Consider the following 27779-nt stretch of genomic DNA (forward strand, 5'->3'; position numbering starts at 1 on the left):
CTTCCTGAACTAGTAATGCATGTGTTATAAGCATGTTTATGAAGTTCAAAAGGCAGCAGAGGGAAAGAAATGTGTAGCGGCCTTGGAGAGCCACTTGGGACTCTACAGAAGCCAGGCTTTTGAACATGGGCAACTGTGCCTAATCACTTTGTTTTATTCCTTATTTCCTGTGTCATTTTTAATCCCTTCAGCAGCAGTTTTGGGTCTTAAAGGCAAAGTAAACTTTAAAAAAGCAATGCCCCTTTTTGTGGCATCTGACCCAGGATGGGAAACCCAAAAGTGTACTCAGCAGAAATACTATACCATTAGGAAGAAATTTAACCTTAGTGCCAGCATTTGAACTTCAGTGGTAAGCAGAGCAGCTCACTGCCCTAGTTAGCAAGATGTTAAGTACTTATTCACACTTCTCATGTTTCCAACTGTTGCTGAAGTCACATGGACAAGTGGGGTTCCTTTAGCCTATCCCTTCAGTACCATGGATGGTGGAGTTCCCCACCAAGTGTAGCAGCTTGTGGACCACTTCTGTACTTCCTTGTCCTGCACAGCTGCAGAAGGATAACGTAGGTAGGGGGTACTTGTGTCTGCTGGGTCAATGGAAATCCCCATATAATGAGTGGAAATCTAGACGATAACTAGGAATCCTCTGTGGCCAGAACAGCAGCCTGCAAGTTTGAAGTCTTAATAAACATACAAGTGGGATGTGCAAGGAACTGAGGAGCAGGGGTTGATTTCAATTTCCTCCAGCAGCCTCAGGTGAGTGCTACGGGCTACCAAAGGAGCTAGATGTATGATTGTATCTGCAGGCCAGCTTCTGGGCAATGTTCCTTACCAAGGGTTGCTAATATCCAGTTGTAATGCCATAGGATGAGTTACAGCAACCCCCAAGGAGTAGTAGCTTAATTAGAGAAGGGCCCAGTCCCTGAAACCACAGCAAGACAAACTAAAGCTGATTCACCATCCCAGTACAGAAATATCTACTGATGCTGGTCCTGCTGAAGCCTAAAAGAAGGTTCTGGCATGGACATTTTTATTTGCAGGGGAGAGAAGCACTCCATTTATGACATTTGTTGTTTCACTTATGCAAGTACTATAATCAGGAGAGGAGGTGATAATCTGTCTTGGGGTTGACTCTTTACAAATGCCCATCCTTTTGTGGCAAATCTTAATGCTGGTTTTAGAAACAAATAGGAACATTAAATACACACAAGGAGTCAAAAGATGTCTTTATTAGGTATACAGAACATAGTACATTCCTTCACAAACTAGATGACTGGTTGGTTCCATCTTAAAGTCTAACCAACCAACCATAAATAAAGCCCATTGCAGGCTTTAGAGTCAAATCATGGTAGCTCATATGGAACCAGTTTATAGTGAGCCCCACAAGAAGGGCAGCGGTCGGCTTCTCCCTTGTGTAGCCAGAAATGGACCACAGTGTTGTTGTCTTCTTCACCTGTATTGTGGGGGAGTAACAGAAGATTAGACAGATACTACATAGAAAAGTATTTAAGCATACACAGTCGTGGAAAAGAGTGCTTTTCCTTTGCTTTTAATGGGAACATCTAGATGTGGCCCTTTGAATCCAAAGTTTATGTAAACAGTGACAGCTATTTAAACAACTGGCAAAATCGATGATGAATCGCAAATCAATTAACAGCAGATTTGCTGACAGCCCCACATCACTAGCAAGCAAGACTTTGTTCTAAGCAATGATATGGGTTTTCAGGAAATCAAAGAATTTTCTGATTCAATTTTAAAGAATGTTAGCAAAAGAACTCTAATGTACTATGTACCGGCATGGAGTATGTCTATGTAACATGACAGATTTGCAGCACAACAGCCCTAATATACATATGAGATGGGAAATTTTCCACCTCACATCACTCGCTGGTTCTAGGTAACCAAGCAAGAAGCATTTATGAAGTGGAAGAACTTCTTTCATACTAGCAATTACTTAGCTGGCATGTGGGTCTTATTGGAACATGGACCTACACAGTATCCATAATCAAACTTCTGCAGTCATTACACTGCAGCTAGTATATCTTTATGGTATTCAACAACCATATTCCTTTTTCCAAGGGAAACTCAGACCACTTTTTCTCAACCAGTTGTAAGTTCACCTGTAAGCAGGTGATCAGAGGGAGACTGTCCCCTTGAAATGATGTTGCTGCCAATCACCACCGTTAAGGGCTTAAAAGACCATATTTGTCTAATTGGATACTTACAGAGGCAACCCACCATCCGCTTTTCATTGATAGAAGGGACTAGGATAGGTTCTTCCTTTGTCCCAGGATAGCGTTTGGGTGGAAACATGTTGTATGGATCCTACAGCAAGAAGGACAGAATAAGATTGAAGAGCAACAGATAGGAACCCAGACATCCAGAACAGGTACCCCAAGTTTTCTGCAATGTACTACTCTTCCTTCCCACTCTGATTCTTAGCAGAAGATCCGCTTCCAGCTTCAGGCCTCAAATCTTCCTTTGAGACATTTCACTCCAGCTACAGCACTTAATTGGTACTATTCTATCACTAGTATTCAGGCAACATTGTTTACAGGCCAATATAAAAACCTGTGAGTCACAGCCTAGCTGCTCATTGCAATACAATCAGCTGCTAAATCTTCATGCCAAGGCAACACTTCTGTTTTGTCATAAACTGCAACAATTGTGAGCTACCATTTATTTAAAAACATGTACAGAAAAATGGAGTAGACAGACACTTTTCCTTTTTACTTACCACTCCTTGTTCCAAAGCTTTCAGGACTTTTCTCTCCAGCCCTGTAGCCTGTTCTTCATCAGTTGGGATACCTGGGACAGAGAAACACAGTGATTCATTGGCCAGTTGGACATAAAGGACTCTTCCCGCTAGTCCCTGTCCCACCTCACAAGATGAAAGGTAATCTTATCTATGCCTCACATGTATCCATACAAGTCGTTAAAATTATTTGAGTGCCACTGAAGGATCTCACCACCCATAACCTCAACTCCCCTCTCCCAGTTCTGGGCACACAGTCCCTATATAAAGGTAGACAAAAAGATATTTGAAGCCTAGTACACATTTTACTAATTCAAGATACAGCACCTGCATCGTGGCAGAGGTCCAAAAAAGGCTTTCCTAATGCCTTTACCTCTACTCCAGAGAGGCATGAAGCATATGACGACAAGTCAATAGCACAGTTACAGTACATTAAACACCTTTAAAATCATTTCTGTACAACACCTTTCAAAAGAGAACATCTTAATATTTTAATCACTCAGGCATTTATTGCTCACAGGCCAGATATTATATTTTCATTCTTTTACTAATTTTAAATTTTTCACATGCTTTTGGAGTATTTTAATCCTTGAAACATTGATTTTAGGATGGTTTCTTCACTGCCCCAGAAGCTGTAAGAAAAAGCATACAAAAATGTCTAAATGTATTAATTAGCACCACCATTATAGTACTGGTATGCCTTATGCAGGGAGGTAACTAAAACTACTGTAAGCTAGTCTGAAAGCTAATGGCAGGCTATAATACAGTTCTGGACCTAAAGATCTTGGTCTCATCCCAACCACATGTATACCATGTGGCTGTAGACAGTTCACTCAACTTTAGATCCTCTGTCAAATAAGAATAGCAGTTTACCTTAGTAAGGAAATACATTTATTTGAGCTCTGGAATCACTCATCTCTTGTAAAAAGCTTAGTCATCTGGTTCTGAACATGAAATTCTGTATAAGTTGTAAACTTACACAAGACTGCTAATTTGGAGATTAACTTTTCTTATACCTAAAAATGCCACACAAAAAGAAAACAACAATCCTTTTATAACTAAGTTCTCTTGATTTTTTTTAAACTGAAGACAACTTACGAGACTGTCTATAGAAGCTCATTCATTTCAGTGGCAAGTGTAGCAGTCAAGAGAAAGTAGAATGAATGCAGTCAAGCTTGGTTATTATTCATGATTGAATGGCACCTGTATAAATTCTAGCCTGTTACAGAAAATAGCTGATTGTTCTACACTCACTGCTACTGTAAGAGAAGGAGGTTCAATACAGCATCTTCTAACAGGTGGCCTATCAAGTGAAAACTCAAGGACTGTTGACATTAAACTACCCCCAACTTTTCTGTTCTGTTGTCAGGGATCTGCTCTCCCCTTTCATCTTTGTCCAGATAATACACTTCCACTGAAGATTCACAGTATTTCTGTACTGTAGTAGCACATTACTGGTGCAAAATAAATGATTAATACTAGTAATCTGCAGTAATCACTGTATCAACACAACTGTCATTCAATGCGCATAATCCCGCCCATGAGGATTTCATACATTCTCAATAAGCTTTACAAACCCTGCAGCACAGACAATTACTACTATACAGAACGAAGAGAAAGGAGATATTTGCATCACGTAACCTCAGTGCTGCACAGGAAGGAACAGCTTCCACCACACTGAAAATATATGGGGATCCTCTTACATGCTACCATAAACACTGCGGTATCAATACTTTAACATCCTTTAGGGCCAACCGGAGTTGTCTTGCCTATTTTACTTTGCTTTAATACGATTTCACTTAGGATCCCCAGTTAAATCACCGTGTAAAGCGATACCTTTTGCCTCGAGAACATTAAAGAGGGCATTTTGGATCATGCGTAGTCAAGTAAAATTCCAGCATTCAGCGTCTGCAATAGCACGCCAGCAGTCGCCCCTGGAGTGCGGCTTTCACCCACCCCAGCCCTGCAAAATCAAAGGCCCGTTACTGATGCTGCTGCTTCCAGGCCCAGCTACAGGATCGAGAAGAAACTTAGGGGCGGCCCGAGCTCACCTCCGGTCGACATGGGGCGAGAGGCCCCCGACAGACACAGCGGACCGAGGCTAGCCGAACCAAGGGAATTTCGGCCTGCGCTTACACCCCGAAGGGCACCACATAACCGGAGTAACCTTGACGCCATAGCAACCCCAGAGCAGCAAGAGGGAGAACTAGGAGGAAGCAGACGCCCCTAGCAAGACCTCTTCCGCCTTCCAGACCGGAACTTCCTGTCACCTGACCCATGCCCCTCCAACTTTTAAAGCGCGGGCCTCGACATAGAGATAGGAAAGGATTTAAGAGTTACCCCCCCCTCAGCCTGCACTTCCGGTGAAAGTTGAAAGCTACCCCCCCCGCACTATGATGCTTCTCCTTGGACTTCAAGAGGCGTCGCTGTATCCTTTGACACCTTCCTAGTGGGGGCCCCCCCTTCTCCCCCATTGTTTGCATTGGAAGCGAGAGTGGAGCACTAGTTCGACGAGCAAGATATGTGTGGACTAGTCCAAATAGACAGGATTCTTATACCTCCGCAGAGCGGAAGTGCGAATTAGGGTGGCCACACTAGCGTGTGGCATCTATGGCTGCCCTCCCCCAGCTATATACGTCTCACGTGATCTCAACTACTCTCTATGAGGCCTTGTTTTTGGAGGGGGAGGGAATGGGGAAGCGGTTTAGTGGAGGCGACGAGAGAGAATTGGTTTTGTTCTTGGCAAGAAGAGCAATATGGCTGGCCACAGCTTTTCTGTTAGGCCTGCAATTCTGTGCCTGTTCACCTGGGAATAAGCTCCGTTGAGCCTTGTGGGATGTAATTTGGATTAATTTAAACGTGCTTGGGACCCGGCTGTGGGTTGTAAAATGTACACACCTGCAACAGTGTAAACATGTATCTTAGATTTACGTTGGTGTGTTGGTTTTATATGAAGTCTGCCAGTGTAAAATTGCCCCGTGTGTAACTGAAAGCTTAACAATAGTTAGGACTAGCAAACTAAAGAATGGGATGTTTCCTTGATTTTTATTTGCACCTTTGAGACCAATAGAAGTTTATTTAAGGTATGAGCTTTTGTGTGTGTGCACATGAAAGCTCATGCCTTGAATAAACTTTTGTTGGTCTTCAAGGTGTCACTGGACTCAAAATTTGTTCTACTGCTTCATGGCTGCCCACCTGGTTTTATTTGCCTATCGTCCATAAATGGATTATGTCTAAAAAATGCACAAAAATGTTATTTCCAGAAGTATTTCTCTGCAAATATTTATCAGAAAGAGTATTTCCCCCCTTTGCTCTTTATCACACAGCACCTTAATTACCAGGTTTTTAGAACTTAGTCTTCTCACTGTTCTTCTGCTCCCCTGTTTACCAGAGTTCAGCACCACCTTAAAAATTTAACAAACTATATTGCACTCTAAAGCAGGGGGTTGAACTCCTTTGTTATGAGGACCGGATCTGACATAAATGAGACCTGGCCAGGCCATGTGTGTCATAAAATATAATGCCAGGTAGTGGAGATATAAACTATAAAGGACACAAACACAAAGATTTTTTAAAAACTTAAAAGATGCTTAAAAGATTAGCAATCTTGCAATATTTTGTTTATTTAACAGTTTCTGATAACTGACACCTCTTGCTCTGAGTTATTGCATCAAAATCTGGAGACAATGTTTATGCTGTAGGAATCTTGAGTATGTTGTTCAGGTGTGTGTCCATAAAGTTGCAAACCTACTTTTGATTTATTGACATTCATTACAGAAATCTCATGATCAATGGTTTGAGCCTAAAACCCAGGGGAAAACCTGAAATGGCTGGGCATTGCGAGCTTTTGTACATAAGCTGCTTCATGTGCTGGTCAGCCAATGGGGAAAAAATAGAGGCTTTGCTCTGTAGCTCCTGTATGATTGAACAAGCCTGGCAAAGCAAGCTGTGATGCAGAAAGAAGCGAGCGAGAGAGAAGGAAGGAGATGACTGAGGTGCTCGCAGGCCTCATAGGAGCCTTTGGGGGGCCTGATCCAGCCCTAAGGCTGCATGTTTGACACCCCTGCTCTAAAGTTCTTTGTGTCAGTGCTCACTTCCTCAGATGCCCAGGAGTGTCCACCTAAAGCAGGGGTGTCAAACTCATTTGTTATGAGGGCTGGATCGGACATAAATGAGACCTTGTTGGGCTGGGCCAGGCCATGTGTATGCCTATTTAAGATTAGGTAGTAGAGATATAAATTTTATAAAGAACACAGACAGACAACAAATTTATATTTTAAAAAACTTAAAACATGCTTAAAACATTAGCATTCATTGGTCTTAAAGATGCTTTCTTTGTACTTCTCCCATGGGATCCAGGAAACTGGCTTTTTCCTTCCTTTCCCAGGGAATTGGGGGGGGGAGCCTCAGCCAATAGAAGGAAGATAGGGTTGGCTCAGTAGCTCTGCTGTGAGATAGTCTGGCAAAGCAAGCTATTCCTTCCCCCTTCCTCCCCAAGAGAGGAGCCTCAGCCAATGGAGAAAATAGAGGTTTTGCTCTGTAGCTCCTGTGCAATTGAGCAAGTCTTGCAAAGGAAGCTGTTATGCAGAAGGAAACAAGATATAAGGAGAAGGAAGCATGACAGCCAGTTGCTCGAGGGCCTGATAGGAGGCCTCCGGGGGCCTGATTTGGCCCCCAAACTGCATGTTTGACATCCCTGAAAAGCAACTAAATTTATACTTAAGAATTCAAGTGACCATAAAAGGAGGGGACATAGCAAAATTACACCGAGAAGTCAGTGTACAACATGTAATCAACACATACACATCCCTGAAGTGAATGGGCAGAGAGAAAACAGATGTAGCATCTTCACTGTCTTTCACAATATTCCACTGTAAGGAATTTGATAATTTAGACTTCAGGTACTAATAAGGTGAGTGGATCTTCTTTCAGAACTCTTAAGTATTGTTGGAATTCTGTCCTATTTAGAGGTTCTTCCTCTGATTATTAGTAACACCTGTAAGCAGTTTCTGTTCCTTTAGAGACTTGACCATGGGAGACTGTTTTACAGTCGCTATCTCTCTTTCGTAGTCTTTCTCACACAGCAGATGCCAGTTAACTGGATGGCCCTGATTGGCTATTGAGTTGCTGGGTAGTGCACAGGAGGGCTCCCCTTTATCTTTTTTCACTTTGGTGTGTTGCTAGGCTAAAGCAGCTAAGCTTGAAGGGGGCCTATATCTTATCAGATGGGTAAGAGAAATGACCAAATAGTCTTTCAGTGATGCCTGAAGGTAGTAGTCTAAAGTTTTCGGCTAGACAGATTTTATGTAGTAATAGTGTGAGGTTTGTTTATTTTATGTATTTTTGCCTGTGACTGAATGATTTATGCTTTGCAGCACTCCTTAAGTTAATAAATCTGATTTATATTTCAAGCCATGTCTGGAATCACTGACTTGAGAGTAGGTGCACACTGGAGTGAACCCTGAGAGTGAGAAGCTGAGGTCTTGTAAAGGCAGAACTTTCACTCTCACAAAGAAAAGAAAAGAAAAAAGGGTGTGTTGGGGAGGGGGTGCATGTCCTGCCTGCCTGACTTCTGGAGTGGCTGTTCTCAGCACCCAGAGTAAGAGGTTTGAGATCTCCTGTCCTTTTACCTACCAAGCCCTTTGGGGGAAATCAGTTAAAGTCTCTCTTTCTTTCTACGCCAAGCATGCTGTTTTCACACTGCATGATCTTGGGGCCCTGAGCAAAGCCCCTCTGGTGGGGGGGATTTTATAAATTCAATTTTACATCAGAGAAAGTTTTGAATTAGCACCTTTATTTTTGATCCAAAGAAGGGGATGTCCTGCCCCCTGAGAGCCCTATAAACTGTCCTTAATGGGTCTGGAATTTAATGACTTAAATAGGTTTTATGATGGTGCTTTGGGAACTAACAATGGTGAATTTTCTAGGGACTGAAGAGAGCTGGGAATACAACTGCAGTCAGAGAAACCCAGTGATCTCTATAGAACAAAGTTTGAGTCCAGTGGCACCTTTAAGAACAACAAAGTTTTGTTCACAGTATAAGATTTTTTGTGCACACGTGCTTCCTCAGATTTCTACAGAGCAGGTTCATCATGTTGGTGCACAGTTCAGAAGAATGGGGAACAGTGACATTGTTCTTTTTTTACACAGACCTTTCCTGGTAATGTCTTCCCCACCCTGTTCTAGAATTGCCAAGGGTCTGAAAAGATTATTTTGCCTCTTTATGTTCTGTTTTTAAAGGCTATTTAGCTCCAAGCCATGAAAAACTAAAGCTTGCTGGTTTCTATACATTAAAGGGATAGGACATTCTCCTGCCTTTTGGCAAGCAATTGTACCAGCTAGAGCTTTATAATATGCTCTTTCATGATAAATTGTAGGGGTGGGATTTGTGGGTCAGTGGTAGGGCAGCCACAGGTTAAATTTCCAGTATCTTCAGTTTTGTCAACTTTTAAAGTGGTCCTTCTAGCTGCCCTGTTAATATCAGTTTGATCTGCAGCTAGGGTTGCCAGGTTGGTTTCGGAAAATATTTGGAGACTTTGGGGGTGGAGCCAGGAGAGGGTGGGGTTTGGGGTGGAGAGAGGCTTAGAGTCCACCCTCAAAGCAGCCATTTTCTCCAGGGAAGCTGATCTCTGCCAGCTGGAGATCAGTTGTGAACATGGGAGATCTCCAGGCCCTGCCTGGAGGCTGGCAACCCTATAAATATGACAGTTATCAGGTGATTCTGTTTATCTCCATGCCATGAAAAACTTCAACTGCTGTTTTTTGCAGGTTAATCTATGACAAACCATTCTCCCCTACCCCCTTTGGCCAGAATTCAGTTTTTGTAGTAAGTGATGTGAAAGACTGATACTAGAGACCCTGGCGAACTACTGCTTATTCAGTGTTGGTGATATTGATAGGCAAACAGTCTTGCTTAGTATGGGGAGGAGAGGCTTGGTTTATAATATCTCACACTTAGACCAATTCTGCACTAGACCTTTAATCCTGGTTCAGCCCTGTCCCCAAACTGATTTTCTACACTAGAATCATAGACTCATGAAGTTGGTTTCTATGCCTCTAGTGCAGAATGTCAGTTTGGGGACAGGGCTGAACCAGGATTAAAGATTTAGTGTGGAATCAGCCTCAGAGAAATGACTACTGGGTGAACTACCCGCATCCCTATCCTCCATAGGTTTGGAGAATCGTATTTTAAACCGTTTAGCCGATCGTATGGTTGAAATGCAGGATACAAATCCCATAAATAGAAAGGTTTCCCCTGTACAAAACTACATGCCCCACCAATCCACGCTGCCACTAAATAACGACAGTGTTTTTAAATAAAGCCACACTCAGGAAGAATAGAGAGGCATGTTGAAACGATTCAGGCGTTTATCCCCCGCCCCCGCCATGAACTCGTTCCTTCTAACTGAAACCCGGGATTATGTGAAATTTCAAGCACGTTCTCTACCTGTCTTTATTCTACTTTAATGTGCCGAGATTACTTTGAACATCTCGTTGCTGATTGGTTCGTTTGTAAAATCGTTACATTCTTGGGTGTCGATTGGTTGCTTTAGCGATGGAATGTTGATTACCCTTGTTGATTTTTGAAACAGACAGAGACGGGTGGGAGTTAGTGGCCGGCGCGGCGGGAGGTAGCTTCTTGCAGGTAGAGATCCGCGGGTGTAGGCGTCACCCTGCCCTAGCAGCTTCCGTTTCAAATCCACCCCCGCCCCCCCCCCCCCCCCGCTCTGGTATATCAAAGTATCTCTCCCAGCCGTTCTTTTAGTAAAGATCCTAGAGATAGCCGAGGTTTTACTTTACAGGGCTTGTGACTGCAGTCCTAAACGTGCTGATAAGGGAGTAAGTCCCATTTCGTTTAATGAGATCCATTTATCTCATGCCTTTAGGAATGAGATGTTATTTTGGGATGATCCTTGCATTTGCAGCTCTGCTGGCTATTAGAGTTGTTGGCAGGGTTGCAGGACTCAAATGTAGAAAGAGTATTTGCATTACAGCTAAATTGAAATTAAAACAAAGCCTTGCTTTCCATCCTTATAACATCCCAAATCACTAATCTCTCACAATCTCAACATGGATCTGACATGCTCTAGTCGTTGAAAGTTTAGGCTATAATAATGATAATAATAATAATAATAATAATGGTTAGCATTTAAGGTGCCATAAGCCTCCTATGGCATTTTAAATTTTCCAGGGGGGTAGTAAATTAAGAACCATCTTGTAGTACCTTAAAAATTAACAGATTTATTATGGCAAAAGCTTTTTCAAACCAGAGTTGATGTCATTGCATAAAATGTTACATGGTGAGATAAAGAAATTCTAAATGTGGCCCAGACTACAGAAATCCATGAGATAACAGATTGATGTTTCTGTGTAAAATTCAAGTGTATACCAGAGCAGCAACATAACTGTTCACAACTGGGGCGATTTTTGATAACACAATCATCCTAATGTAGATAAACTAATCTAACACACCCACAGCTGTAGGAGGAAACCATTGTTTTGACTGAAGCCTACATGGATTCAGTCAAAGGTATTTATAAATTCTGTCTGAGCAGTTTCACATTGGGTGAAATCTCCCTTTGTTAAAACACCAAGCCTTTCAAGTTAGTGGCTGATTGTCCTACAAGAATAAAATGTCTTTTAAAAAAAATGATCCTGCCCTTGGCAGATGGTACTGTGTATGCCTTAGGTATACAGCCTTAGGTACGGTTTCCAGCCTTAGGGGGTGGAACCTGGAGATCTAGTCTTATGACGGATTTCTAGACAACAGAGATCGGTTTCCCTGGAGAAAATGGCTGCTTTGAAGAGTTGCCCTATGAAAATTATTGCTGCTGAAGTTGCTTCCTTCCCAAGCCCCACCTTTCCCAGGTTCCACCCCCACCCCCCAAATCGCCAGGTATTTTACAGCCTAGACTTGGCAACCCTACACTTTAGGTGAAGACCACATAAATGAACTCCTGATGTTATCAGATCTCATACTATTTTTTTGTTAGACATGGAGGCAGTGTTGGCTGGTGCTTCATGCATGTTGAATAATACAGTTTAAATCTACCTTGAATGCACGTTGCAACTGGATTTTACAGCGTAAAATGGCAAAATCCACTTCCGACTATCACTGTGCACTGAAAGTGTGTGAGTTTGTTACAGGGCCTAGTCCTGAATGTGCCTTGTTGCAGGCAGGTGGCTTTTCCCACAGTGGTGCTGTCTGTAAGCATTCACATGCCAGACTGTCCATGGTAGCCGCATTTTAAACTTCAGTCTTGCTTTAAGGTCTGTGGGCTCTAAGATTCTTATGAATCTGCTTCTGGCCTTAGGGCTAGCAAACCCTTTGTGACGCCATTCTGATCCCATCATTCCTTCTTTCCGTTGACTCAGCTGCTGTGATCTCATAGAGTTCATATATGTTCATATATGTTCACAGTGACTTGCAGTCCTAGGGCCAGGCAGGGGAGTGTTATGAGGAAATGGTGACATTATAGATTCTGAACTCAGGCATCTATGAACAACTTCTGCTAAATTAAACAGCATAAATATATTTAGGCTACAGGCTTTTGGATGATAGCTGCTTTGTGTGTATCATTTGGGGAGCCTCTGAGCCTTTCATCAGAAACTGACAGTTTTATGTATGCAGATAATGAGACCTTGCGGGCTCACAGTTAGACTGGCTTTCAGTATTTGAGAATTCCCAGCTGTAAGCAGTCTCTGCTTTCCCACAATAAGGGTTGCCTTTGATTGCTAGTCAGAACTTTGTTACCTCCTGTGTTACAATTATTTGCAGTCCTTTGCATGAAAGGCTAGGTAATGAGATGGAGAGCTTTGAGCCTTATTGCCCACTGCGGCTCTGCTTGGGAGCCTGTATACTGGTAATTAAACCCAGCAAGCTCAGACCTGGAGCCCGGAGTGAGCTGCATGCAGTTCAAATAGGTTCATTCGCTGAACCAGGGAAGCCTTGGAAAAGAGACTGACAAAGTGATACGTACCTTTTTTCAGCAGTGTAGGAGTTATCTTTGATGTTTATTTAGAGTTTATTGTGCATTTGCAGCACTTCATAGAATTATTATTTATTAATTACATTTGCACCTACCACTTCCTCCAAGGGGCTTAGAAACATTCAGGAGATTTGCTCCCATTTATTGCCACAACAGCCCTATGAGGTAGGTTAATCTGAGACAATAATCCACCTGTGGCCACTCTGTGAATCTCATGGCTGAGTGAGAATTTGAGCCCCAGCCTCTCTGGTTTAAAGATGACACCCTAACTGTTAAAATATATCAGTAGAACTAGTGTGAAATAATATTATAATTTTAAAAAAAATTGATCTGGACCACAATGACACACGCCAAAGCCCTAAATTATGTTAAGTGTAAAATGACCCAATGTCACTACCCTCAAATGGTAATTTGTAGATTTTTTAGAAATTTAGAGGCACCTTAAGAACATAAGAGAAGCCATGATGGATCAGGCTAATGGCCCATCCAGTCCAACACTCTGTGTCACACAGTGGCCAAAAAACCCGTGCCATCAAGAAGTCCACCTGTGGGGTTAGAAACCCTTGTAATCTGGGTCCCTAAACTGGAGTTTATGTAGTTTGTGCATGAATCCAGCTCTAAAACACAACTTGGTAGTTGAAAGCACTAAACAAGCGATGGGTGAAGACAGACTCTTTGCAATGAGAGAGCTGCTATTTGTACCTTCTCTTCTTTCTTTCCAGGTGTCTGGTGACCTTCTGCAGGGCATCCTAAGTGCTCCAGAAGAAGACAGGTTTGCTTTTGCTAATTGGTGAACTCCTAATTCTTAAAAGCAGTCAAGGCTAAAAGTACCATCCTGTTAATGTGTGTGTGTGTGTGTTCCATACTCTCCTGACGTTTCCACTCAACTTTCAACAAACAGCTTGAGCCTCTCCTGTGCCCCAGCCTCTCCTGGAGGAGCCATCAGAGATGCCTATGAAGGAGACAGGAAAGCAAAGCTCTGAGGGATCTGATCCACCTTGTGAACAACCTGGGACATCCAGGGATCCAGTGGAACCAGCAGGGACATCCAGCGATATAGTGGAGCTGGCAAGCCAGAATCTGTCTTGCAAGGAAGTTGCTTTAGTTCCCCAGCCAGAGAAGGTATCGTATAGCACAGAGCTGTTTAGGACCTGGAGGGACCTCCGCTGGTTCCAGATACCTTTGTCGTCTTTAAGGAGACCCAAAGCAGGTCTGTTCAGCTTTAGGTTCCAATCTAGCCTGCAAGAGTACCAGCAGCTGCGAAAGTCTAAGAGGCTGAAGGTTGGCCGGCCTTTCTCTGTGTTGCCTTTCCCTGGCTTATCAGTGACACTTAGTGATTGCTTTCAGAATACCTTGTACAAACAGGTGAGTAATCCCCTGGTGATTTGCAGTTCAGAACCATGGGCCCAGGAATACAATGTGCTTCTGACTCATGAACACATTGATCCTGAGCTTGACCTCATAGCTAGGATCTTGGGTGGCCATGAGCATTAAGGAGCCTTCTGAATTTTGCACCCAGAGAGATTGTCTGCTCTCAGCTCCAGAATTTCCCCAACAGATATGCTGCTGGATCAGACCAGTGGTCCATTTAGTCCAACATCCTGTTTCACATAGTGGCCAACCAGTTGCTCTGGAGGGTCAGCCAACAGGGCATAGAGGTCAAGACCTTCCCCTGATGTTGCCTCCCTGCAACTGGGTTTTAGAAGTTTACTGCCTCTGGCCATAGAAGCTCCTTTTAGCCATCGTGGCTAGTAGCCAGTGTGAGAAACCCGCCCTCCATGAAACCATCTAATCCCCCTTTAAAGTCATCTATGCAAATAGCCATAACTACATCCACTTGCAATAAGTGGCATCATTTAATTGCTCTGTGAGTGCAGAAGTATTTCCCTTTGTCTCATCTGTCCTGAAATTTTATGCCCGTCCTGTTGTGAGAACAACTGAAGGATGCAACCCATCCTGAAGATAGGTCATCCTGAAGACAGGTCACAGCAAATTATTATTTCTAGACTATCAGCATTAACTGGTTGCCATATATAAAAATAGGATATCAGCCCCACCCTCAGGTATGCGGCGTAAAAACCGACATTTACAAGGGAAGGGAGGAGAGGTGACTGGAGGGAAAAGGTAAAGGAGGGAGATCACGGGAGGCAGGGTTTTAGCTGGGATAGAGATGGCCAATACTCCCTCTAAGCTGTGGAGTCTTGTGAGCAAAAATTCTAAGTTGTGAACTACTGCATAAATTAGTTTGCTCTGGGGCCATCCTTTCTGAGCTAAGACAAAAATATGTGAGCTGGAGCCTAAAAAACTGTGAGCTAGCTCACACTAGCTCAGCTTAGAGGGAACACTGGAGATGGCACAAATTTCCAGGAGTCCCTGTGCCTCTCGCTTGTGACAGGAGTCAGAGTATCTTTTCCCTTGTGTCTGCAGCCACAGGGGCAACTGACTTTGTTTATTTAGGGTGTTCCTAGGTTACCTTTCCAGTTGTGGTAGGTGAGTTTCTGAGTACAGAGCTGAGGCTCAGTGGTAGAGCACCTGTTTTGTATGCAGAAGGTCCCAGGTTCAGCCCCTGTTATCTCCCATGAAAGAACTTCGGATAACTGGTGTCAGGAAAGACTTTTAACCCTTTGCCTGATACCTTGGGGAGCTGCTGCCTGCTAGAGCAGGAAATATTGATCTAGCTAGACCAAAGATGTGTCTCAGTTTAGGGTCACTTCAGTGCTCAAGAATCTGGGCGTTTCTCTGCTTGACAGCCACTTACTGGTAAAGCAAGTGATACTCATTTCAGTGAGCCAAGGTTCTGACTTGGTATGTTATGTAAAAGGCATTGAAATCCCTTTAGGACAAGGCTGCTTCTCTGCCAAACACACTCCGGCTGATGTCCCAGCTGGGATGGTGCTGGTGGAACTTCCCAGCAGCCTTTGTTGCTCTGCCTAGCACTAAAGGTCAAAGTTTCCTTTCTTTTACTTCTTCAGCTTTGCTTCTGGGGAAGAAATAAGCTTCCTGCAGCTGAGCTTTTGGCGGGGTGTGTGTGTGTGTGTGGTCAGGCTGTTTTAGGCATTCTGTATGAGAGGGGAGTTCCCATCAGCTGTTGGCCCTGAAGTTGGTAGGGAAAAAAGACTCTATGCCCATCACAGTATAGCTTTTGCAGAGTCCTAAGCATATTGGCATTAAAAGCAGATCAAAACTGCAGGCCGCTGTGGATGCAGAGAGAAGCCTCTTTCTGTGCAGATGTTCTTATGCTTGTGCCAAGGTTCCAGGTTTGCAGTCTTTCAGTAGGTGGAAGAGACCCTGTGGATGTGAACTTTTATTTATAGATATAAAAACAGGTGTCCTGACTGACTCATCAACACCCAGCCCAAACCCCTGGACTAGAAACACGAAATTTGGGGAGTGCATTCCTTCCATGACGTCAGCAACCACTAAGAAGGGATTTCGCCCTAGGGGGGGTGAAAAAGGATAAAATGTGTTTTCCCAAAAGGGTAAAGCTTTGTTGTGTGTGTGTAGGCTTGTCAATCCCCGGGTCCCAGCGGGGGTTCTTCCATTTTCCCAGTCTCCTTCCCACCCCCCAATTAGCTGGCTGGCGGGGGGAAGCCCCGCTCCCAAAGCCACCATGTGATTTTTTCCCCTCCGGAGGCTTCAGTCTCCGATTGGAAAGGCTTCCTCTTGCGATGGGGTGTCTGTGTTACTTGGAAGTTGGCTGCAACTCGTGAGTAGAGAGGCCGATCCCTCACTTCAGAGTTGCCAGAAAATGGGGGTGGGGGAAGGGACGAACATCTGCTCGTGAATAAACAATTTTATTAGTAACATATGGTAGTAGAACTATAACTACAACTTATAAAAAGCTTAATATATATTAAGAAAAAGACCATCATTCTACCCCACATCTTACTTTCTCCCACCCCTCCCCCAATTACTTGACCCCCGCCAGTGTTATTTTCTTTAAAAAAACAGATATTAAAGGTACCCTTAACTATCAAGAAAAAAAAAACGAAACAAAAAAGAAACATAGGGAAGAAGAACCCCCTTCAAGAGTTATATTGTTATCTTAAAAATCTTAATCCTCAAAAATTGTCCAATGTCCTTTTATTTTCCACTCTTTCTCTACATATCTTCTGAATTTCTTCCACTCTTGGTTAAAAAGTTCTAAATCACAGTCTCTTAATTTTCTTGTTAATTTGTCCATTTCACTCCATGACACAACTTTCATAATCCAGTCCCATTTTTCTGGTATTTTTTCTTGCTTCCACAACTGCGCATACAATGTCCTAGCAGCTGAGAGCAAGTACCATATTAATGTTCTATCTTCTTTTGGAAATTTTTCCATTTGTAATCCCAGCAGAAAAGTCTCTGCCTCTTTATTGAATTCATATCCCAGGATCTTAGATATCTCTTGTTGAATCATTTGCCAAAACATTTTAGCTCTTTCACAAGTCCACCACATATGGTAGAAAGAACCTTCATGCTTTTTACATTTCCAGCACCTATCTGGCATCTTATTGTTCATCTTTGCTAATTTTTTTGGAGTCATATACCATCTATACATCATCTTAAAACAGTTCTCTTTAATACTATGACATGTTGCGAGTTTCATGGAATTTTTCCACAGATATTCCCAAGATTCCATCTTTATTTCTTTATTTACATTAATTGCCCATTTTATCATTTGAGATTTCACTACTTCATCTTCTGTAGCCCATTGTAAAAGTAATTTGTACACTTTTGAAATTAATTTCTCATTATCTCCAAGCAGAACTCTTTCCATTTCTGTTTGTTCTTTCCTTATTCCTTCAGCTTTGATATCATTCTCCATCAAACTTTTTATTTGTTGCATTTGAAACCAATCATATTTATAGTTTAGTTCTTCTGCAGTTTTCAATTCTATTTTCCCGCTTTGTATTTTTAGTAACTGGTTGTATGATAGTTGTTTTTCCTTGACTGTTTTGGCCGTTAACTTTATCACTTCAGCCGGCACTATCCATAAAGGTCTCCTCTCATCACCATATTTCTTGTACTTTATCCACACATTTAATAAGCTACTCCTTATATAATGGTGAGAGAAAAGACCGTCCATCTTCTTTTTTTCATAGTACAAATATGCATGCCAGCCGAATTTTTTTCCATGGCCTTCTAACATTAGAAGTTTTTTATTTAATAACGTTATCCATTCTTTTAACCATACTAAACAAATTGCTTCATGATACAGTTTCAAATCTGGTAATTGGAATCCACCTCTCTCTTTCGCATCTATCAGGACTTTCATTTTAATTCTAGGTTTCCTCCCGGCCCACACGAATTCCGTAATTTTTCTTCGCCATTTATCAAATTGCTTAGCATCTTTCACAATGGGGATGGTTTGAAACAGATACATAATCCTTGGTAAAATATTCATTTTTACTGCAGCTATTCTACCCAACAGTGACAAATTGAGCTTGTTCCACTTTAGCATATCTTCTTCTATTTTACGCCATAGCTTTTCATAATTGTTCTTAAACAAATCAATATTTTTCATTGTTATCTCTACCCCTAGGTATTTTACCTTAGAGGTAACTTCACAACCCGTTAGTCTTTGTAGTTCTTGTTGTCTATTTTTCTGCATATTCTTACATAAGATTTTTGATTTTTCTTTGTTTATATAAAGTCCCGCCAACTCCCCAAACTCTTGTATTCTCATTAACAACAAAGGTGTAACTTGTAAAGGATTTTCATTTATAAACATTATATCATCTGCAAATGCTCTGTATTTATAGGTAAATCCTTTTATTTGTAGTCCTTCTAAATCTTTTTCTTCTTGAATCTGCATTAGTAAAATTTCAAGAGTCATTATAAACAGCAATGGCGAAAGCGGGCAGCCTTGTCTGGTACCTTTACTAATTTTCATTTCATCTGTAAGATCTGCGTTGATGCACAGCCTTGCACTTTGTTCAGAATATATTGCCTTTATCATTCTTATAAAACTTTCTCCAAGCTCCATTTTTTCCATCACTGCAAACATAAAGTCCCAATTTAAATTGTCAAATGCTTTTTCTGCATCCGCAAAGAATAGCGCTACTTCCTTTTCTGGATGTCTTTCATAATATTCTACAATATTTACAACAGTTCTAATATTGTCTCTTATTTGTCTTTTGGGAAGAAAACCGGCTTGGTCCTCTTTTATAAAATTTATCAAATATTGCTTAAGACGTTCTGCCAGAATTCTTGTAAATATTTTATAATCATTGTTCAAAAGTGAAATTGGTCTGTAATTTTTCACATTTGTAACATCTCTTTCTTCTTTAGGTATCAAAGAAATAACAGCTTCTTTCCATGTATTTGGTACCTTCCCTTTGACTCTTATTGCATTCATCAGCTTCTGTAATTTTGGTATTAATTCATCTTTAAACATTTTAAAATACTTGGCTGTATAACCGTCTGGCCCGGGAGCTTTATCATTTTTCATCACGTTGATTGCTGCCTCAATTTCTATTTTTTCAATTGGGTCATTCAAAATTTTTCTCATATTCTCAGTTAATGGCTCAATTTTTATTTTCTGTAGATATTCATCTATCTTTTTTCTCTTTACTTCAGCACCTTTAAACAGCTTGGCATAATACTTAAAAAATTCTCTTTTTATTCCCTCTTGAGTAACTACGTCTCTTTCATCTATCACAATTCTATTAATTATTTTATTTTCCCTCTTTTTTTTCAGCTGCCACGCCAAGTATTTCCCCGTCTTATTTGCTCCTTCAAACGATTTTTGCTGGAGCCTTTTCAAATTCCATTCTACTTCTTTGTTTAATAAATGTCTTAGTTGAGTTTGCAATATTGAAATTTCCCTTAGAATTTTCTTTTTCCCTGGTCTTTTCCTCAGCTCTCTTTCTTTTTTCTTTATTTCATTTTGAATATCCAGTAGTTGTTTTTCTTTTTCCCTTTTATCTTTATTGTTCAAAGTAATCAGCAACCCTCTCATTACTGCTTTATAAGCATCCCAGACCGTCTGAAAATCGATATCTTCTTTATCATTCACTTGGAAAAATTCTTTAGTTTCTTTTCCTAGGAAAGTCACTGTTTCTTTGTTCTGTAGCAAGTCTTCATTCAATCTCCATCTTCTCAATCTTTTGGACAGTTTTGTAATCCACATTATTGGGTTATGGTCAGTGCCAATTTTAGGCAAAATCTCTATCTTTCTTGTTATGAGGCCTAAATCTCTGGTTCCCCATAGCATGTCAATTCTAGAAAATGTCTTATGTCTTGCAGAAAAAAAAGTATAGTCCCGCACTTCAGGGTTAAACTTTCTCCATATGTCCTCCAAATTTTCCTGTTTTACTAATTCAAAAAAAGACTTTGGCAATTTTCCTTCTTTTCTACTATTTTTTTTCCCTCCGGATCTATCCAATGAGTTCTCAACTGTTCCATTAAAATCTCCCATTAAGAGTATTTGATCGTAGGTCAACTCATCTAGTTGTTGTGTAATGTCTTAAAAAAAAACATCTTTTGCACCATTAGGTGCATATAGTCCCAATAACAGCGTTTTTTTCCCATTTGATGTTATTTCCACTGCTACAAATCTTCCATCCTTATCTTTAAATACCAATTTTGGCTCCAGGTCTTGTTTAATATAAAAAACTACTCCCCTTTTTTTCTGGTCAGCTAACGAAAAAAATTCCCTTCCCAATTGTTTGTTCCATAAAAATTTATAATCCTTTTGTTTAATGTGGACTTCTTGCAAACAAATTATATTACAATTTTGCTTTTTAATCCAATGAAAAGTTGCCCTTCTTTTTTGTGGTGAATTTAGTCCATTAACATTCCAAGACAATAGTTTGTAATCCATCATGGTGCAAATTCTTTATTTTCTTCAAAAAATCTCCTCAGTTCTCGGGCATTTGTGATCGTGACTCTCTTCCCCTGAAGTTCAAAGCTCACACCCTCGGGGATTATCCATCTATACCTTGTGCCATTGTCTTTCAATTTTTCTGTCAACTTTTTATATGTTCTCCTGTCATTTATCACTTCTTTCGGTAGCTCCTTCATAATTCTCACTCTGCTACCTCTTACTATCAATGATTGTTCAAAGTTTCTCTTCATAATCCTTCCCACCATTTCCTTTGTCATGAATCTTACAACCACATCTCTTGGTAAGTTATTTTTTTTGGCATATAACGAGTTGACTCTATACATGTGATCATACATGCTTTTAGTCTTATCAGGGTCTTCTTCTAAGAATTCTGCGATTATGTTTGTTATATATCCTTTCAAATCATCATTCTCTTCCTCAGGTACTCCTCTCAAACGTAGCTGATTTTCCATTAATTTGCAGTCGCGAATCGTCACTTTTTCTTGTACTTTCAGCAAGGTGGTATCATGTGTTTTAACTTTCTCCTCCACCTCCTGTACTTTCTTGTCTATTTTCCCAATTTGGTTTTTGAGGTCATCCACTTCTTTTTTAATCACTGTAGTAAGTTCTTCCTTCAACTCTTCCATCATTTTCTTAACTCCTTTCATAATCCTGGCTTCCATAGCCTCCATTTGGTCTTGCATTTTTTCTAATGAAAGGGCTCTTGTTCGGAGCTGCCTGGGCTCTGACATTTAAGCAAAGAGCAAGGGGGATGCAATTAAAATACCAAAAATTTCCGTCGCACAATTTGCAAGTTTGACTACCAAGTTCAGAAGATCTAAATTTTCTCTCTCAATTAAACTTTGTTCTGTTTTCTTCTGAGCTTCCCAGGCCCAGATATAAATTTTTGAAGAATTTTTCCCCTTTAAAAAAATGACGAAATTTTTGACCTCACCAATTTAAAATCTGACAGTCAGGTTCAATAGAGCAGGGCTTGCCCTTTCCAGCAAGCCCAATTTCGCTGGTTTCTGAGCCCCCAAAGCAAAGATATTTAACAAAAAAGTCTTTAAAAAATCCAAAATGGCGGCCGCGATTTTTTCTCCTTTTAAAGATTTTTTTTCCCCTTTTAAAATCACCCCAGGAGCCCACCAATAATGTAGTCAATAGTTCTTATCTTCTTACCCTTTTCCCTGTCGTTTCTGTCACTTTTTAAAGTCCCAAATCTTTTTAAAACGATGTTTTAAATTGGACCTCCCAGCAATGGCTGCCGATGTTTCTCTATGATGTAGAGTAGGCTTTTTTCTTTACTGCTTCCTGTCTCTGTCACCTTCAACCTTATAGATTGCTTGACGCACTTCCTGTCTTGCTCAGTAGAGTTAGAGGACTGTTCCAGTATATTCCTGCGCAGTATGGTTGTTTACATTCCACAAATCGTAAGTAGACACAACAATGATTTCTCTTCAATTTTTAGCAGTTTTTAACACTGTCTTTTATGTCAAAATAGTCCAAACTTCACCCTTCCCTTCTTCTACTTGCAAGTTTTATATTTTCCCCTTATTTCCACCTTTAAAACGTCTCTTTAGTCTGTAAATAGCTCCGGAGTGAAAGAAGAGTTTCTGTACCTTTTTTCCTCTGTTTATCCAAGTTCCACTGGTCTTCCAAGACTTTAGTTGTTTAAAAATGTCCCAGAAGGTTAGGATCGTGACGAGCTTATGCCAAATCCATGGCTCTGAGAGATCTTGCAGACGATAATTTTGCAAACTTCTGAGACTCCTCAAAGCCTCAAAGGACCCTTCTCCAAAGCTCCTTTTCAGCCAAGGTAAATCTCTTCTAAAGTTTTTAGTGCAAGTCTTGGACCTTTCTCTCACTGAGAAAGGTAGGCAGTGGGCTTTGGTTTGCCCTCCACTACCCCGAACAAGACCTTCAGCTTGCTCCCGTTACGAGAGACAACTCAGCTCGCCATTTTCCTCCCCGGAAGTCGGGACGAACATCTGCTGAGCACTTCATTATTCCCTATGTGGAGATCGATTCTCATAGGGTATAATGGGGAATTGATCTGGAGGTTTCAGGGGTTCTGGGGGAGCTGTTTGTTGAGGTAGAGGCACCAAATTTTCAATATAGTATCTAGTGCTTCTCCCCAAAGTACCCTCCAAGTTTCAAAACGATTGGACCAAGGGGTCCAATTCTGTGAGCCCCAAAAGAAGGTGCCCCTATCCTTCATTATTTCCTATGGAAGGAAGACATTTAAAAAGGCGTGCTGTCGCTTTAAATGTGATGGCCAGAACTCCCTTGGAGTTCAATTATGCTTGTCACACCCTTGTTTCTGGCTCCACCCCCAATGTCTCCTGGCTCCACCCCCAAAGACCCCAGATATTTCTTGAATTGGACTTGGCAACCCTATGTGCGTGGCAGGCTGCTGCCTGCTTGCACATTCCGCTCTCTCTGATTGGTCAGCTGTGGCCGGTGTTCTGAGATAAAAACCAGTTAAAGGAAACTGCAGGCAGTTGATGACCGTTGGGGAATTCTCTGAACTCCTACTAAAAATAGGGGACAGAGAGTATCCCCAGTCCAACAGAAAGCTGACCATCCCTGCAGGCCTAGCGTCAGTAGTGAGGACCCTTCCAGACCAAATAGCCAGGATATACCCTGATATCACCACCATGACTGAAGGCCCTCCACAGGAAGGTCATCAAGGTCACATTGCTCACTGGCTGTGCTTGGGAAGAGTTGTTATTCATACCACTGTACCACTCATAACCCCTTGGAGTTCAGGTAGCTTCAATCCCGCTCAATGTCTGCTTTGACCATCAGCTAGTCCCAGGGGCAGACACTGAAGGTGGTTGGAACTGACTTAACAGAGGACTGCTTCTCACATGGGCAGTTCTGTGTGGGCTGCTCCATGGTGAACTCATCTAGCAGCCTGGGGATCCTAGCACCTGAGAGCAGAACCACCAACGTGGTCTACAAAGAGGTCCTTCAGCAGAGAGAAAAAAGTTGTACATATTTTTCTCTCCATTTTTACACTAGAAACTACTCCTTTTGAATCCCTTCAACAAATGCTATATTTTGAAATTCACTTCTTTGGTGGTATAACTGAATTTACGGTAGTTAAATACCATAGCAAAGTGTCAGCTTCAGGCTAGTTTAATATAAAATCATCAAGCGCAGGCTAACAAACTATTAACATGTCTATTACTACATCTGCACCAACACTGTTCATTTCTTCGCCACTTGGTACCATTTCCATTGTGGTTTTTTTTGCGCCATCTTTCCTCTGTAACTGCTTTTTTAAAATTACATTGATGATGATGATGCTTCTGCAGGGTCTGGGGCAAGCTGGAACACCTCCCTTTTGCTGTGGCCCAAAGGAAAACAGCAGAGCAGTTGCAGGAGAGCCCTTGAGTGGACACTCAGCCTGTCTAGGTCAGGCTGAAGCTAAGCTACCCCTTCAAAATGGCAGAATTAAACTGTGCTTCCCTGTCCTATGGAATCAGCCTTTAACTGATACTATCTTGATGTTTTCCACCTGGGGATAGGCGATACTTCTACCTGGGGCCTGGCGTTCTCTCAGAATTACAGCTGATCTCCAGACTGCCAAGATTAGTTCCTCTGGAGAAAATGGCTGCTTTGGAGGCTGGACTCTGTGGCATTGTCATCCCCCACCATCCCCAGGCTCCACCCCCCAAATATCCAGCAGTTTTGCAACCTGGAGTTGGCAACCCAAAGGCAGGCATGCGTAGTTTCCGCTGTGGCTGTCAATATAGTGCAGGAGCGATGGGGCTCCCACATGGCAGGTTTTCTCGTAGTTTCACTGCCTGGTCCCCCCAGCAGTGGCTATGTTCCTCTCCCACACAGCACTAGGGCTTTTCAGATTTATTTCCTAAATCAGCATCTGAATAGCTTTATATTGATATAATGTTATAACAATATGTGAAACAGATTTTCTGAACCCCCAACTTTCATATTTTTTTAAAGTAAGTCTCTAGCTGCTTTTGTTGAGGAGGTATATCTTTCCCCTTATATTTCCTAAATGAATGGGGTAAATGAGTTAACTTTTTTTGAAAGTGAAAGCTGGAAATGCAGAGAGCCTGTTTCACATATTGTTATGAATGCTGTATTGTTATAATGGTATCCAGTTCCTAATTTTTAAAAGCCCTCCAGGCCATGGGGGAAGAAATGGGTTTTGTAAGAAAATGACTTTTATGTGGGTAGGACTGGGAAAATCTGAAGTTTCCTACCTGCACAACAACCATCCAGAGAGACCCCAGGATGTAGCATCATGACACAGTCGGGAAGCAGGAAAAAAAACTTGTTTTCCAGTGACATCAGGGCAAGTAACCTATGTGGAAACGGCCCTTTTCTCCTCCACCTCTCTCCCTCCAGCTGTCCACTCTCAGCCCTGCTTCTGGCCTCATAGAATCTTTTTGTCAGTCATTACTGTATATGGTGTGTGCTGAAACCAGGAGCAAGCCAGAAGGTGCCTGTTCAGAATGAAATATATGGTGGGATTTCTTTTTGATTCCGGGACACCTTTTACATGAATATACTGAGTCTGATCTTGAGTCTGTCCAGCTTAATATTCTTCACTTTGAATGACAGCAGCTCTCCAGTGACCTCAAGCAGCACTGCTACCTTGGCTCCTTTGAATTGGAGATGCAGGGAGCTGAATTGGGACAATAGGTGTGCCAAGCAGGTGGGCTGTCACTGATCTGTTCTTCCTGCTGCTAACTGTCAAGTTAACTTTGAGTTACAAGGTATTTTTTTATCCCCAGAGCAAAAGAAGCAAAGTCTCATGTGCAGGAAGTCAGACACAATTGAAATATTATTTAACTATTTCCAGTTATGCAACAAGGATGATTTTAAGGCAATAAGCCTCATTCCTTTATTTCAATTTCTTATTTTAGATTCCTCAACCCAAGTGCATAATATTCTCCAAAAAAAACCCCCACAAAAATTCCATAAGACAAGTTTTCCAGTAGTTTCTCTCAGCCCAACAAAGTACTCCCCAAACCAAATAAATTCTGCAAAATAAGTTCTCCACTAGTTCCTCAAGCAAGAGAACTAGCCCAGAAAACAGAAATTTCAATTAACTCTAACATACCTCAGTGCTAACTCTTTACAGTACCAGATTACAGTAATCTCCAGTTACCAAGACAATATCACAATAAAATGAGTTGGATATTTCCCATCTAATTGGAACAGTTAGTTTTAGAGTTTATATCAGCATTCATTAGACTTACTCAGAAGAGGAGGTAGAGGATAACCTGGTGATTGTATCCTGAAAGTCCACACCCACAACATCTATAGCACAGCTAAGTAGCTATACAATCCATTTTGGGTGTTTATTAACTTGTTGAGGGTCTTCCATGTGGAACTGGCCACAAATTCTGCATGGGCCTTCATTGTGTGAAATGCACAAATTCCATGTGGAAGTGTCAGTACTAGCTCCTTCAACCAGTGTCCCCTTTCTGAATGTCAGGTCAGATCATCTTCCACCAGAGTTCTTCCACAAATCATTAACTCCTTTTAAGCAGATTGTGTGCCTTTCAGACACACAGCTCTCCAAAAAGGATTTCTTTAGGATCTTTGACTATGATTTTAAGAAATGTTTGGATGCTTAGGGGACTGATTTTATGTCAGGGGAACATTAATTTATAGGGTTCAAAGAAGGTGGTGTCTTATGCCTCCTAATTCTACTCAATCCCTGCCTGACTTGATTTATTAACATCATATAATTTTAGCTCTGAAATCTTCAGATTAATCATTCAGATACAACGTTGACACACGCAAAACCTGTTAGAATGTTTCATTCCCATTAAATTTATATAGTAGTTAGTGTTACACTTTAAAACCTTGTTTAAATTGCACAGTTTTCATTTGCAATGTTTCTGCCAGCTCTTTGCATCTTTGCCCTTTTTTGCTTCAGCTATTTTTAGCTGCTTTTAAAAAAAAATTCAACTATTTCTCAGCATTAGTTCTGGGAGTTTCTCCAAAGTAAATAACCTGGGATCCCTTGCCCAAAGCCATGACAAGCAGAAAAAACTTTGCTTAGAACTGCTAGGTCAGATACTGAGCATATACTGAGGCCTGACAGTCTAGAATAATTGAAATCCTTGAGTCTAATGCTGCATCTTTCCCAACCACAGAGAACTATGCTGCTCATGCATGGCTGGAGCAGGCCATCCCCAATGGGCCTCACACTGGGAAAACAGAGCTGCTTACTGAGCCATCTTCCAAACTATGTCTTTAACCTTTGCCTTTTTTTTTAACAGCCTGGCAAGCAGTCAGAAAGTGGCAGAGTGAAAAGCTGCAAAAGCTTATTGGCTGGAAGAGCAGGTAATAATCTACACCATTCCCCTTGACTTTGGTGACACAGGAGGAGGCACATCTACATGGTGTCTGGTAGGGCAATCCAATGGTCCAGCTAAGACGGCTCTGTGCCTTGACAGATAGGTGATATTGTATGCTATCTGAGTAGCGATGCCAAGACATAATAATAGTGGTAGGAGCAACAGCCAATGCAGCAACAAAGAGAGAATCTGTAACAACTCCATTGCTGGCCACAACGGCAAAATTGCTGCTCTCATCGGTACTGCCATACTGGTTGTGCACAGAAAGCACCACTGGGTGTGCTGTGATGACAGGAGCACTCTGATGACAATCTGTTCTGTACACACTTCCAGGAAGAGCCCACAACATCTCTTCCAGCACAGCTAGCACCGCAGGTCAGAGGGCAGCATCAATAAAGCTCTATGGCTCCTGTCAAGGAGGGCTTTTGAAGATCCCTTGACTGTCCAGGCAGGCAGCAGCATGCCATCGAGTCCTCTTTGCTGAGGAAAGGGCCAAGGCCATGCAGGGAAGGAAGGGCTTCAATTCCAGTTGCAATAGTCAGCCAGTTCTATAGCTCAGCAGGTAGGTGGATGGCAGTTTTTGACCATTAGGGGTTCAAGCCCTAAAGAAAGAAGAACAAGGTGGCAGCTGTACATAAACAGCCTTGGAAAAACATGTGGCTGCACAGGGCATTAAAAGGACTGTATCTGCTTTTACTAGTCTCCAGTCACATAGGTAGACATGGGCTGCTTCCCCATGGGGCGCTAAAATGTGTCCCTGCCATGACAGCAGCAGAAGCCAAAAGGCGTCACACAGCATCTACACACACACCCTTTCCCTCATTGTAAGCTGCCCTGTCCCCTTGGGAATATGGAAATTAATTCCAACCGCGCCC

At 41.7% G+C, this 27779-nt stretch overlaps 2 protein-coding genes across 7 annotated transcripts in view; one reads left to right on the forward strand and one right to left on the reverse strand.

The window, feature by feature from the left end:
- Positions 1–1206: 1206 nt before the first annotated feature.
- On the reverse strand, positions 1207–5039 carry LOC132580768 (cytochrome c oxidase subunit 5B, mitochondrial). The gene is made up of 4 exons (XM_060251834.1): positions 4804–5039; positions 2735–2805; positions 2223–2322; positions 1207–1450 (listed from the first exon to the last, which is right to left on the reverse strand). The coding sequence occupies exons 1-4, from the start codon at positions 4928–4930 to the stop codon at positions 1341–1343; spliced, it is 408 nt and encodes a 135-aa protein (XP_060107817.1). The 5' UTR covers positions 4931–5039; the 3' UTR covers positions 1207–1340.
- A 1-nt stretch (position 5040) lies between these two features.
- The window catches only part of LOC132580764 (uncharacterized), a 29566-nt gene continuing 6827 nt past the window's right edge, over positions 5041–27779 (forward strand). For 2 of the 6 annotated variants that reach the window (XM_060251825.1, XM_060251830.1), the window contains exons 1-3: positions 5041–5180; positions 13643–14106; positions 26827–26890. In XM_060251825.1, coding sequence (XP_060107808.1) covers positions 13690–14106; positions 26827–26890 — 481 coding nt within the window. In that variant the 5' untranslated portion in view covers positions 5041–5180; positions 13643–13689. Of the gene's footprint in view, positions 5181–7821; positions 7982–9520; positions 9583–10174; positions 10398–13463; positions 14107–26826; positions 26891–27779 lie in introns of those variants that run through there. The other 4 variants (XM_060251827.1, XM_060251828.1, XM_060251826.1 and 1 more) reach the window with 4 other exon arrangements.

The sequence above is a fragment of the Heteronotia binoei genome, chromosome 12 (genome assembly GCF_032191835.1).
Source record: "Heteronotia binoei isolate CCM8104 ecotype False Entrance Well chromosome 12, APGP_CSIRO_Hbin_v1, whole genome shotgun sequence".
Taxonomy (NCBI): Eukaryota; Metazoa; Chordata; class Lepidosauria; order Squamata; family Gekkonidae; genus Heteronotia; species Heteronotia binoei.

Coding starts and splice junctions, on each gene's coding strand:
- LOC132580768 (XM_060251834.1), bottom strand. CDS start 4,930: ATGGCGTCAAGGTTACTCCGGTTATGTGGTGCCCTTCGGGGTGTAAGC. Junction 2,806..4,803: donor TCGCCCCATGTCGACCGGAG/GTGAGCTCGGGC, acceptor TCTCTGTCCCAG/GTATCCCAACTGATGAAGAA. Junction 1,451..2,222: donor GCGGATGGTGGGTTGCCTCT/GTAAGTATCCAA, acceptor CCCACAATACAG/GTGAAGAAGACAACAACACT.